We start from the raw sequence: 11,224 nt of genomic DNA, 5'->3' as shown, positions 1-11,224 counted from the left end.
TTACATTCTTTGCACATGGTCATCGCGATTTGAAGCCTGATAATTTGTTGATTGCACAAGATGATCATATCAAGGTAACTGTTCATATGATATTGTTTCCATTGTTTTGACGAATATAAGATGTACATTACATTGTCACTTGGTCAGTTTTCAGTAATTCTAAAGATGAAGTGTGGTTTCTATACTATTGGCTTAGTTGGGGAAAAGACCACATCATATTGAAGGTCGGATATGATTTAATTGAGAGTCGGGGGATGACCTATGTTAAGCAAAATGAATATACCTTAGAAAGAATGTGATGTTGAAATTATTATTCAGTACCTAATTTATTTATATATACCATTTAAAACTTACAATATTTTGTTTTCATTTGAGCAGTTGACAGATTTTGGGCTATCAAAGGTTGGTCTCATCAACAGTACTGATGACTTGTCTGGTCCAGCAGTTAGCGGAACATCTCTACTTGATGATGAGCAGCTTCAGTTATGTGCATCTGAGCATCAGCACGAGAGGCGGAAGAAACGTTCTGCTGTTGGTACACCTGACTATTTGGCGCCTGAGATTCTTTTGGGAACAGGACATGGTTCGTATAACCTTTTTTTAGTTTAAGGTGCTCTAATTATCTTTCGTTACCTGTGTGCCTTAAAGATCAAGTTTCATTAATTTGGTCAACCTGAAATTTTGTATATACCATATGCTTAAGCAATATAGATTCTAGTTATTTGGTGATTAATTGATTTTATGACTGATATCCTGGTTATAATTAGCTCAAAATCCATGGTAGCTGAATAAGTTCTAATTCTTTGTTTGTATTTGGTTAGTATTTGCATATGTTCTAAAGTAGCAAGCTCATAACACCATCCAAAATTTCTCAGGTGCAACAGCAGATTGGTGGTCCGTATGTGTCATTTTATTTGAAATGATTGTTGGAATTCCACCCTTCAATGCAGAGCATCCACAGGTAATATCTTGATTCTATGAGTTCTAATTCTTGCCAGTACCACTCCCTTTCTTCCTTCTCAAACTCAATCATTTCTTTGATTGGCATTCACTGACAACGCTCAATGATGTTTACCTTCATAATTTCATTGTGGTAAATTGGTAATGCATGAATTGGAAGACATAAGCCATCAAATTCAGATGAATTGGACAATCAAGATATATCTTCTGTTTGATTGAGTGAAAACTGCATGGCTATCATGTTAGACTTACCCATTACTTTTCAGTTAGTTTTGGGACTCCGGACTTGAGACGTACGGGAAACATTAAACTTGAGTGTGAATGATTCATACGGGTATGTATATCCAACATGAGCATGTTCATATATCCAACATGAACATGTACGTATATCCATCATGAGCATTTTCAACTTTTTTCTAAGTTTGTTCATGAATTTTGAGGGGAGGGGGGATAGAGTCATGCCCCTATACCTATGTCCAGATATGTGTAATACACGGATGTCAAAAGTGAGTAATTCAATAAAATGATGAGTGGAAGCAACGTAACTACAGACAGTAAAGTTGTTATTTTAGCCCCTAAAGAAACATAATAAGAAATCAAAATTACCAGAAAACATAATATGCGTATAAACACGACAGCATCCAAGCCTGTAATCGACAATAGTTCATCTTCAGATGGTTGTCATGCCCTTTTCAACCAGCCAAGTGATGGCAACAGTCTTTCCAAGTTGAACTCGTCCTCCTGCTCAGTTTTTCTTTCACCGAATAACCGAGGCGAATATACTGTGATATACCCGGCTGGTTACTCAATATCGAGTATAGAGTGAAAAACAAGAAGCAAAGACCAAGATTGATCCCAACAGAAGTTAAAAGAGCGCTTCATGTTCAAAATTAGATTTGTTTTTTTAACTATAATATTTCCTGGAAAAAGAAAACCATTATTGAGAGGATGAACTTGATATGTCTGCGGCATATAAAACCATATTGCTTTACTGTTACATTTCATATGGATCTTTCTGCATGTCATCTTAAACTAATTTTGGGCTTTTATTTTAATGCAGTGTGAAAGTGTTTATCATTGCCTTTGTCATTGGAATCTTTATTCTTCTGCCAGTTAACTTTGGGGGGAGTCAGTTAGCATATGATTTTTCTAATTTGTCGAACAAGACTCTGGAGTCATTCAGTATTTCAAATGTGAATGATGGTTCAAACAGGTAATTATTACGTAGTGGTTAACGTATTTTCAGTGTCTGATGCTAAAACAGCTCAATTATTATTGTTGGATCAAAGTTAAAATGGTTGTTGTGGCCAAGACACGAACAAAATCTTTCTTTCCTTTCATGTGTGAAGATTTCTGTGTAAGTTCATGATTGAGCTTTTCCGATTGCTTCCCTAGTGGTTTCTCCTTTTCAGCTGTTTATTTCATTCTAAGTAGTAGTTCTTCCAAAGTCCATGATTGATAATTGTTAGATTTTGTGAATATATACAATTCATTATTTCATAACAGGCTTTTGGATTCATAAAGTCGAGGAAATGCTGACTATAAGTTTTTGCCATTCTTAAGGTTATGGGTTCACTTTTGCGCTGACTATGTTTTCACCTTAGTTGTCTGCTGTCTTCTGTATTACGTAAGCAATATTTTATTTATATTTTTCCTCTCTTGCCAACAAGGTTGTTGTTTCATATAAAAATCGAATGAAGCTTTAATTTTGGTGATACGGTACCTTGCAGGAGTATAGCTATTTCATTGAAAAGAATTGCCTATTTCTATTCTTCCAAAGCTCAGTCACATCAGTTCACAATATTAGTTCGCGGTATTCCTGCCCCATCTGGTAGCAGCTTCAGTGAAGTTGTTGACAACTTTTTCACAGAGTATCATCCTTCAACATATCTTCTAAAAACCCTAAATACTTAATCTGATTTTAAAAAAACTAGTCGAGTTCATATATTCCTTCAAAACTATCATCTTTCATGCACACCAGGAAGCAGCTGCTCAACTACCACAACACAATCCAAAGAGAGCTAATCATGTAAATAAAAGAATTGAATAAACAATGGAATTTGATTAGGGGAACTCAATTGTTTCCTTACACAACATTGAAAAGTGCGGGAGAAGCATGAGTGAACCATCTTTGGGACATCTGATAAGTTTTTACAGCAGAATCAATATCATCCTTATAGATTCCAACGGTAACTCTCATTAACATGTGCTGAGGCCTTTCTATAACCTTCCCTTGAACCTTCAAGAGATAAGATCTCTCAAGGGTTTTGAAGCCAAAGTAATCATAGTCAAAGTCCCAATCATATATGATCTCACTATCCAACCGATCAACATTCTGAAACCAAAACAATTATACACAAATTAATTATACATATAAAACACATTACAAGAAAAAGGGGAAAAAAAGCCCAATTAAATATTGAAAACATAATAACTATAGATGGTGTCAAGTGGGGAAAAAAATTAAAGAACGAACCAACAATCAAAATAAATCCAAACACACTATGTCTTTCATAAAGTTGTTGCTGCAATGATGTACATAAAGATTAGGGATGGTGTGGATTTTGCAAAGCCATGATGTTTTTAGTTTGTATATGTGTAATATTGCATGTCTATCTTGATCTTCATTTCATGGATTTGGAAGAGGTCACTCAAAACAAAACGAACAAATAAATTGAGTGTTTAATAAATTGTTCGTATAATATTTGTTTATTCGATTAAATAAATAAGTATGAATAAAAATTTTATGTTTATTTAATAAATAAACGAACACGAGGTGTGTTTAGTCTATTTATGTTCATGAACAAATTCATTTGAAAGTTCGTTTATTGGCACATTCATAAGCTTAGTTTTTATCTCGTTTATATGCTCATTTTTCCGATTCTTCTTTCCCTTTTATTTTATTTTTATATGTTAAATATTGATTTTGGAACTAAATTGAACGCATGATGAGTTTCAGTGTTTAAACTATGAAGCATGAAGAGCATGAACACGTCCGCTAACGCTAAACAAATGAATAAGAATATCTTTAAAAATAAATAATCGAGCATGTACACGATATTAGAAATTTAAATGAATACAAATACACTAAAAAAATAAACAATGTACACGCTAAAGCTTTTTAATTCATTTTTTAGTCATCAAACCATTAATATTTTAACATAGTTTATGATGTGTTTTTTTTCTTTTATAAAAAGATTTTAAATCCTTTCAATTATCATCTACCAACATACATGAAATAGATGGTATAACAATGTTTACCTTTTATCCCCATTTTCTTATCAATAATTTTGTTTTTCTCAAAATTCATTCAAAATCAATGAAAATCATCAAGTCAAAATTTTATTTACCTAATGCTCAAATCTCTATCGATGATGTTATGATGAAGTTAGTTTCATAATATATTATTTTTCTTATTGAAAGAATGTTTCTTACTATTTATTTTTTTGGTTGATCACGTGCAAAACCATTAAACCCGACAAAATATTTAGCCCTCTAAGAAAGAAAGAGATAAATGTTAAAGTTTTGTGAATTTTTATAATTATTTTGACAAAATTAAATTGATAAAACGATAATAAAACAAATTTATAAGTGATTAGAGTGACCAAAGATATAAGAGAATGTGATAAAATGATAAATGATAAATAATATAATCAAACTTACTTTATCATCTACATTAGTCGAATAAATCTTATAGTTGACAAACTCACATAATAGATTTAAAAGTATGACTAAATTGAGAGAATATGTAAATAACATGAACCAAATATATGATTATATCAAAATATTTAACTGCTGTTAACGGCAATTAACTCGGGGTTACCACATCTTAATTAAATAAAAACGAAAGTGACAATATCTTATGTTTTCTGAAATCAGTGACCAAAAGTAGATAAAGTACAAACATAAGTAATCATATGTGTAGTTAATCTATTATTTAAATATCTCAGTTGATCACACTGATTAATAAGATGTTATCGATTTAATTTTTTTATTTCAAATAATAGTTAATAATATTTTTACAGTTCAAACTTTATCTAATCATTATATAAAACAATTACCTTAAATCCAAACACAAATTGTTATAATAGTTGAGAAATTTTTAATATTTTATTTATAACTATTTTAAATAGTTTTTAAGACAATATCTTTAATTTTTCTCCAAATCAATCTTTTTTTTAAAAGGTGTTCCTGTTATTTCATCGTCTCCATTATCGATCGCATCTCAATATTGGTGGCTTCTCCTCACAGAGTAGAATAAATTCATCCATCGAGGTTCTCTTCCTATCTTTCTTTTTATTTTTTATTTTACTAATTTGAAGTATCATTTTCAATTTTGATTTCTTTAGGTTTTCAAATGCTTCTGATTTAGTTTTCTTTTATTACTTTTTGTTTCCATAGTAATTAGCATTGCTTAGTAACTGTAATTTTATAACCCATGTGTTGTAACGGTAACAAATTACTAAATTATACTTTCTGATAATTCTCTATAAATTCACCCTCACAGAGATAGATTCCCTAACCCTCTCAATTTCATAGCCCACAGTCTCATTCTATCTTTCTTTTTTTCTTTTCAGTTGACCAATTCGATGCATTTGGAGTTTCTTTCTGTTATCTTTAATTTTGATTTCTTTATGTATTTCACTGCTTCTGATTTTCTTTATCACTTTACGTCAATGTAACCTCCCACGATATTATTCTTGTTTATTGTGGGAATCACTGGAAGGAGTTTTTGATTTTTCAATTTGATAACCCAGACCGTAAATACCTTTGTGCAGGATCCTCCTTCATCAAGATTCACTTGGAAGATTGATAACTTCTCTAGGTACATTGCTCATCCCTTGTTGATAATACTTACCCTTTTCCTCTTGATTTCTGTTTGGAGATAGTAGTTGAGTATTCATATTCTTGGGTTTGAATTTCTTTGGAGTAGTATGCACGGTTCACTTTGGCAGTAAATAATCAATTCATAATGATTTTTCAATCATTTTCAATTTTGACTTCTTTAGGTTTTCAAATGCTTCTGATTTAGTTTTCTTTATTACTTTTTGTTTCCATAGTAATTAGCATTGCTTAGTAACTGTAATTTTATAACCCATGTGTTGTAACGGTAACAATTACTAAATTATACTTTCTGATAATTCTCTATAAATTCACCCTCACAGAGATAGATTCCCTAACCCTCTCAATTTCATAGCCCACAGTCTCATTCTATCTTTCTTTTTTTCTTTTCAGTTGACCAATTTGATGCATTTGGAGTTTCTTTCCGTTATCTTTAATTTTGATTTCTTTATGTATTTCACTGCTTCTGATTTTCTTTATCACTTTACGTCAATGCAACCTCCCACGATATTGTTCTTGTTTATTGTGGGAATCACTGGAAGGAGTTTTTGATTTTTCAATTTGATAACCCAGACCGTAAATACCTTTGTGCAGGATCCTCCTTCATCAAGATTCACTTGGAAGATTGATAACTTCTCTAGGTACATTGCTCATCCCCTAGACCCTAGACCCTAGACCCTAGACCCTAGACCCTAGACCCTAGACCCTAGACCCTAGACCCTAGACCCTAGACCCTAGACCCTAGACCCTAGACCCTAGACCCTAGACCCTAGACCCTAGACCCTAGACCCTAGACCCTAGACCCTAGACCCTAGACCCTAGACCCTAGACCCGAGCCCCGAGACCCGAGCCCCGAGACCCGAGCCCCCCCGAGACCCGAGCCCCCCCGAGCCCCCGAGCCCCGAGCCCCCCCGAGCCCCGAGCCCCGAGCCCCGAGCCCCGAGCCCGAGCCCCGAGCCCCGAGCCCCCCCGAGCCCCGAGCCCCGAGCCCCGAGCCCCAGCCCCGAGCCCCGAGCCCCCCCGAGCCCCGAGCCCGAGCCCCCCGAGCCCCCCGAGCCCCCGAGCCCCCCGAGCCGTGAGCCCCCCCCGAGCCCCCGAGCCCCGAGCCCCGAGCCCCGAGCCCGAAGCCCGAAGCCCGAAGCCCCAAGCCCCAACTCTTATTTCCCATCAACTTCACACCGTTCATTCTTCCAATTCTTCGACTCCTTTAACCATTTCCTTATCTGTGTATTCCTCCTTTTCTTCTACACCATACCCATCTTCTCGATTTTTCAGGAGATCCAATTTTTGTTGGTTTCGTTGGAAAGAAGCTGAAGAACGCCAATCCCGTGAGCTCAAAGCCGGTTTGCTTTCTCCCCTTTTAATTGCTTTCATAGCCTTCGATTCTTTGGATTTTAATTGCTTACTCATTTTTCTCAGTGCCATTTATTCATTGCAAAGAATTCACCATCTTCTTCTTCGCTCCTCACTTCAACATCAACACCAAGAAGAACACAGCAAGTCAAATTGAGAAAACTTTATAGAACAGATTTGTGTATTTGGTGTTTCTTTACTAAAATTGGTCTCTCTTTTCCTCCCCCGTCCTTCTCATGGTCTTGATTTCAATCGTTGAATGCATGCTATGTTGTCTGGGTTTTTGCTTCTTAGCTGGCTTTCGGTTTTGTTTCACACCACCAATTCTTCTTCTTCTTCTTCTTTTTCATTGCTTGGAACCTGGACTTTCTGGGTATTTTTCTTTTCTCAAGATACTACAACAAAAGCTGCAGATTTTGATGATTATGATGAGGGGGTGGCTTGGTAAGTTGAAATGCATATTATTGTATACAGTAGTATTTAAAGAATGTTGATTTTTATAAATTAGTTCCTAGTTCATTTCATTCTTATAGTATTGTTGTGGGTGTTTTTTTTTGCCCGTGTATCTTTTATCCAGGCTTTGAATGCTCAATCAAGAGCATTGCTTATGCAGAAACTGGATCGCTCTTGTATTGCAACAAGGTTCGTTTACCCGTGTATACATTGCAGAACTTGTAAGTTTTAGATTCATTTTTTACAAGGAGTATATGCCTTTTCTTATGTTAGTTGAATTCTTCTTTTCAGTTGTATAAATATATACATATTTTTATAGGTACTCGCCTTGGAGTATTTACATTCTTTGCACATGGTTCATCGCGATTTGAAGCCTGATAATTTGTTGATTGCACAAGATGATCATATCAAGGTAACTGTTCATATGATATTGTTTCCATTGTTTTGACGAATATAAGATGTACATTACATTGTCACTTGGTCAGTTTTTCAGTAATTCTAAAGATGAAGTGTGGTTTCTATACTATTGGCTTAGTTGGGGAAAAGACCACATCATATTGAAGGTCGGATATGATTTAATTGAGAGTCGGGGGATGACCTATGTTAAGCAAAATGAATATACCTTAGAAAGAATGTGATGTTGAAATTATTTATTCAGTACCTAATTTATTTATATATACCATTTAAAACTTACAATATTTTTGTTTTCATTTGAGCAGTTGACAGATTTTGGGCTATCAAAGGTTGGTCTCATCAACAGTACTGATGACTTGTCTGGTCCAGCAGTTAGCGGAACATCTCTACTTGATGATGAGCAGCTTCAGTTATGTGCATCTGAGCATCAGCACGAGAGGCGGAAGAAACGTTCTGCTGTTGGTACACCTGACTATTTGGCGCCTGAGATTCTTTTGGGAACAGGACATGGTTCGTATAACCTTTTTTTAGTTTAAGGTGCTCTAATTATCTTTTCGTTACCTGTGTGCCTTAAAGATCAAGTTTCATTAATTTGGTCAACCTGAAATTTTGTATATACCATATGCTTAAGCAATATAGATTCTAGTTATTTGGTTGATTAATTGATTTTATGACTGATATCCTGGTTATAATTAGCTCAAAATCCATGGTAGCTGAATAAGTTCTAATTCTTTGTTTGTATTTGGTTAGTATTTGCATATGTTCTAAAGTAGCAAGCTCATAACACCATCCAAAATTTCTCAGGTGCAACAGCAGATTGGTGGTCCGTATGTGTCATTTTATTTGAAATGATTGTTGGAATTCCACCCTTCAATGCAGAGCATCCACAGGTAATATCTTGATTCTATGAGTTCTAATTCTTGCCAGTACCACTCCCTTTCTTCCTTCTCAAACTCAATCATTTCTTTGATTGGCATTCACTGACAACGCTCAATGATGTTTTACCTTCATAATTTCATTGTGGTAAATTGGTAATGCATGAATTGGAAGACATAAGCCATCAAATTCAGATGAATTGGACAATCAAGATATATCTTCTGTTTGATTGAGTGAAAACTGCATGGCTATCATGTTAGACTTACCCATTACTTTTCAGTTAGTTTTGGGACTCCGGACTTGAGACGTACGGGAAACATTAAACTTGAGTGTGAATGATTCATACGGGTATGTATATCCAACATGAGCATGTTCATATATCCAACATGAACATGTACGTATATCCATCATGAGCATTTTCAACTTTTTTCTAAGTTTGTTCATGAATTTTGAGGGGAGGGGGGATAGAGTCATGCCCCTATACCTATGTCCAGATATGTGTAATACACGGATGTCAAAAGTGAGTAATTCAATAAAATGATGAGTGGAAGCAACGTAACTACAGACAGTAAAGTTGTTATTTTAGCCCCTAAAGAAACATAATAAGAAATCAAAATTACCAGAAAACATAATATGCGTATAAACACGACAGCATCCAAGCCTGTAATCGACAATAGTTCATCTTCAGATGGTTGTCATGCCCTTTTCAACCAGCCAAGTGATGGCAACAGTCTTTCCAAGTTGAACTCGTCCTCCTGCTCAGTTTTTCTTTCACCGAATAACCGAGGCGAATATACTGTGATATTACCCGGCTGGTTACTCAATATCGAGTATAGAGTGAAAAACAAGAAGCAAAGACCAAGATTGATCCCAACAGAAGTTAAAAGAGCGCTTCATGTTCAAAATTAGATTTGTTTTTTTAACTATAATATTTCCTGGAAAAAGAAAACCATTATTGAGAGGATGAACTTGATATGTCTGCGGCATATAAAACCATATTGCTTTACTGTTACATTTCATATGGATCTTTCTGCATGTCATCTTAAACTAATTTTGGGCTTTTATTTTAATGCAGTGTGAAAGTGTTTATCATTGCCTTTGTCATTGGAATCTTTATTCTTCTGCCAGTTAACTTTGGGGGGAGTCAGTTAGCATATGATTTTTCTAATTTGTCGAACAAGACTCTGGAGTCATTCAGTATTTCAAATGTGAATGATGGTTCAAACAGGTAATTATTACGTAGTTGGTTAACGTATTTTCAGTGTCTGATGCTAAAACAGCTCAATTATTATTGTTGGATCAAAGTTAAAATGGTTGTTGTGGCCAAGACACGAACAAAATCTTTCTTTCCTTTCATGTGTGAAGATTTCTGTGTAAGTTCATGATTGAGCTTTTCCGATTGCTTCCCTAGTGGTTTCTCCTTTTCAGCTGTTTATTTCATTCTAAGTAGTAGTTCTTCCAAAGTCCATGATTGATAATTGTTAGATTTTGTGAATATATACAATTCATTATTTCATAACAGGCTTTTGGATTCATAAAGTCGAGGAAATGCTGACTATAAGTTTTTGCCATTCTTAAGGTTATGGGTTCACTTTTGCGCTGACTATGTTTTCACCTTAGTTGTCTGCTGTCTTCTGTATTACGTAAGCAATATTTTATTTATATTTTTCCTCTCTTGCCAACAAGGTTGTTGTTTCATATAAAAATCGAATGAAGCTTTAATTTTGGTGATACGGTACCTTGCAGGAGTATAGCTATATTTCATTGAAAAGAATTGCCTATTTCTATTCTTCCAAAGCTCAGTCACATCAGTTCACAATATTAGTTCGCGGTATTCCTGCCCCATCTGGTAGCAGCTTCAGTGAAGTTGTTGACAACTTTTTCACAGAGTATCATCCTTCAACATATCTTCTAAAAACCCTAAATACTTAATCTGATTTTAAAAAAACTAGTCGAGTTCATATATTCCTTCAAAACTATCATCTTTCATGCACACCAGGAAGCAGCTGCTCAACTACCACAACACAATCCAAAGAGAGCTAATCATGTAAATAAAAGAATTGAATAAACAATGGAATTTGATTAGGGGAACTCAATTGTTTCCTTACACAACATTGAAAAGTGCGGGAGAAGCATGAGTGAACCATCTTTGGGACATCTGATAAGTTTTTACAGCAGAATCAATATCATCCTTATAGATTCCAACGGTAACTCTCATTAACATGTGCTGAGGCCTTTCTATAACCTTCCCTTGAACCTTCAAGAGATAAGATCTCTCAAGGGTTTTGAAGCCAAAGTAATCATAGTCAAAGTCCCAATCATATAT

General features: G+C 35.0%; 1 protein-coding gene and 1 long non-coding RNA gene across 4 annotated transcripts in view; both read left to right on the top strand.

The window, feature by feature from the left end:
- The window catches only part of LOC120208846, a 452-nt gene extending 433 nt beyond the window's left edge, over positions 1 to 19 (top strand). Inside the window, exon 3 of the long non-coding RNA XR_005524352.1 lies at positions 1 to 19. This exon is cut by the window's left edge and continues 18 nt beyond it. This is a non-coding gene — a long non-coding RNA (uncharacterized LOC120208846).
- Positions 20 to 6,964: 6,945 nt separating this feature from the next.
- On the top strand, positions 6,965 to 10,803 carry LOC120208848 (probable serine/threonine protein kinase IREH1). Of its 3 annotated transcripts, XM_039207994.1 has the most exons (9): positions 6,965 to 7,145; positions 7,222 to 7,599; positions 7,733 to 7,797; positions 7,928 to 8,020; positions 8,328 to 8,532; positions 8,827 to 8,912; positions 9,974 to 10,126; positions 10,478 to 10,541; positions 10,645 to 10,803. In XM_039207994.1, the coding sequence occupies exons 2-7, from the start codon at positions 7,392 to 7,394 to the stop codon at positions 10,028 to 10,030; spliced, it is 714 nt and encodes a 237-aa protein (XP_039063925.1). In that variant the 5' UTR covers positions 6,965 to 7,145; positions 7,222 to 7,391; the 3' UTR covers positions 10,031 to 10,126; positions 10,478 to 10,541; positions 10,645 to 10,803. The 3 variants fall into 3 exon arrangements, with proteins under 3 accessions (XP_039063925.1, XP_039063926.1, XP_039063927.1); XM_039207995.1 differs by lacking the exons at positions 9,974 to 10,126; positions 10,478 to 10,541; positions 10,645 to 10,803 and adding an exon at positions 9,179 to 9,246 and having other exon boundaries at positions 6,966 to 7,599; XM_039207996.1 differs by lacking the exons at positions 9,974 to 10,126; positions 10,478 to 10,541; positions 10,645 to 10,803 and having other exon boundaries at positions 6,968 to 7,599; positions 8,328 to 8,559; positions 8,827 to 8,924.
- Positions 10,804 to 11,224: the final 421 nt, after the last annotated feature.

This window comes from Hibiscus syriacus, unplaced genomic scaffold (genome assembly GCF_006381635.1).
Source record: "Hibiscus syriacus cultivar Baekdansim isolate YM2019G1 unplaced genomic scaffold, ASM638163v2 tig00017766_pilon, whole genome shotgun sequence".
NCBI classification, from domain to species: Eukaryota; Viridiplantae; Streptophyta; class Magnoliopsida; order Malvales; family Malvaceae; genus Hibiscus; species Hibiscus syriacus.
This window is presented reverse-complemented; position numbering and strand designations above follow the sequence as displayed.

Coding starts and splice junctions, on each gene's coding strand:
- LOC120208848 (XM_039207994.1), top strand. CDS start 7,392: ATGGTCTTGATTTCAATCGTTGAATGCATGCTATGTTGTCTGGGTTTT. Junction 7,798..7,927: donor CGCTCTTGTATTGCAACAAG/GTTCGTTTACCC, acceptor ATATTTTTATAG/GTACTCGCCTTGGAGTATTT. Junction 8,913..9,973: donor TCAATGCAGAGCATCCACAG/GTAATATCTTGA, acceptor ATTTTAATGCAG/TGTGAAAGTGTTTATCATTG.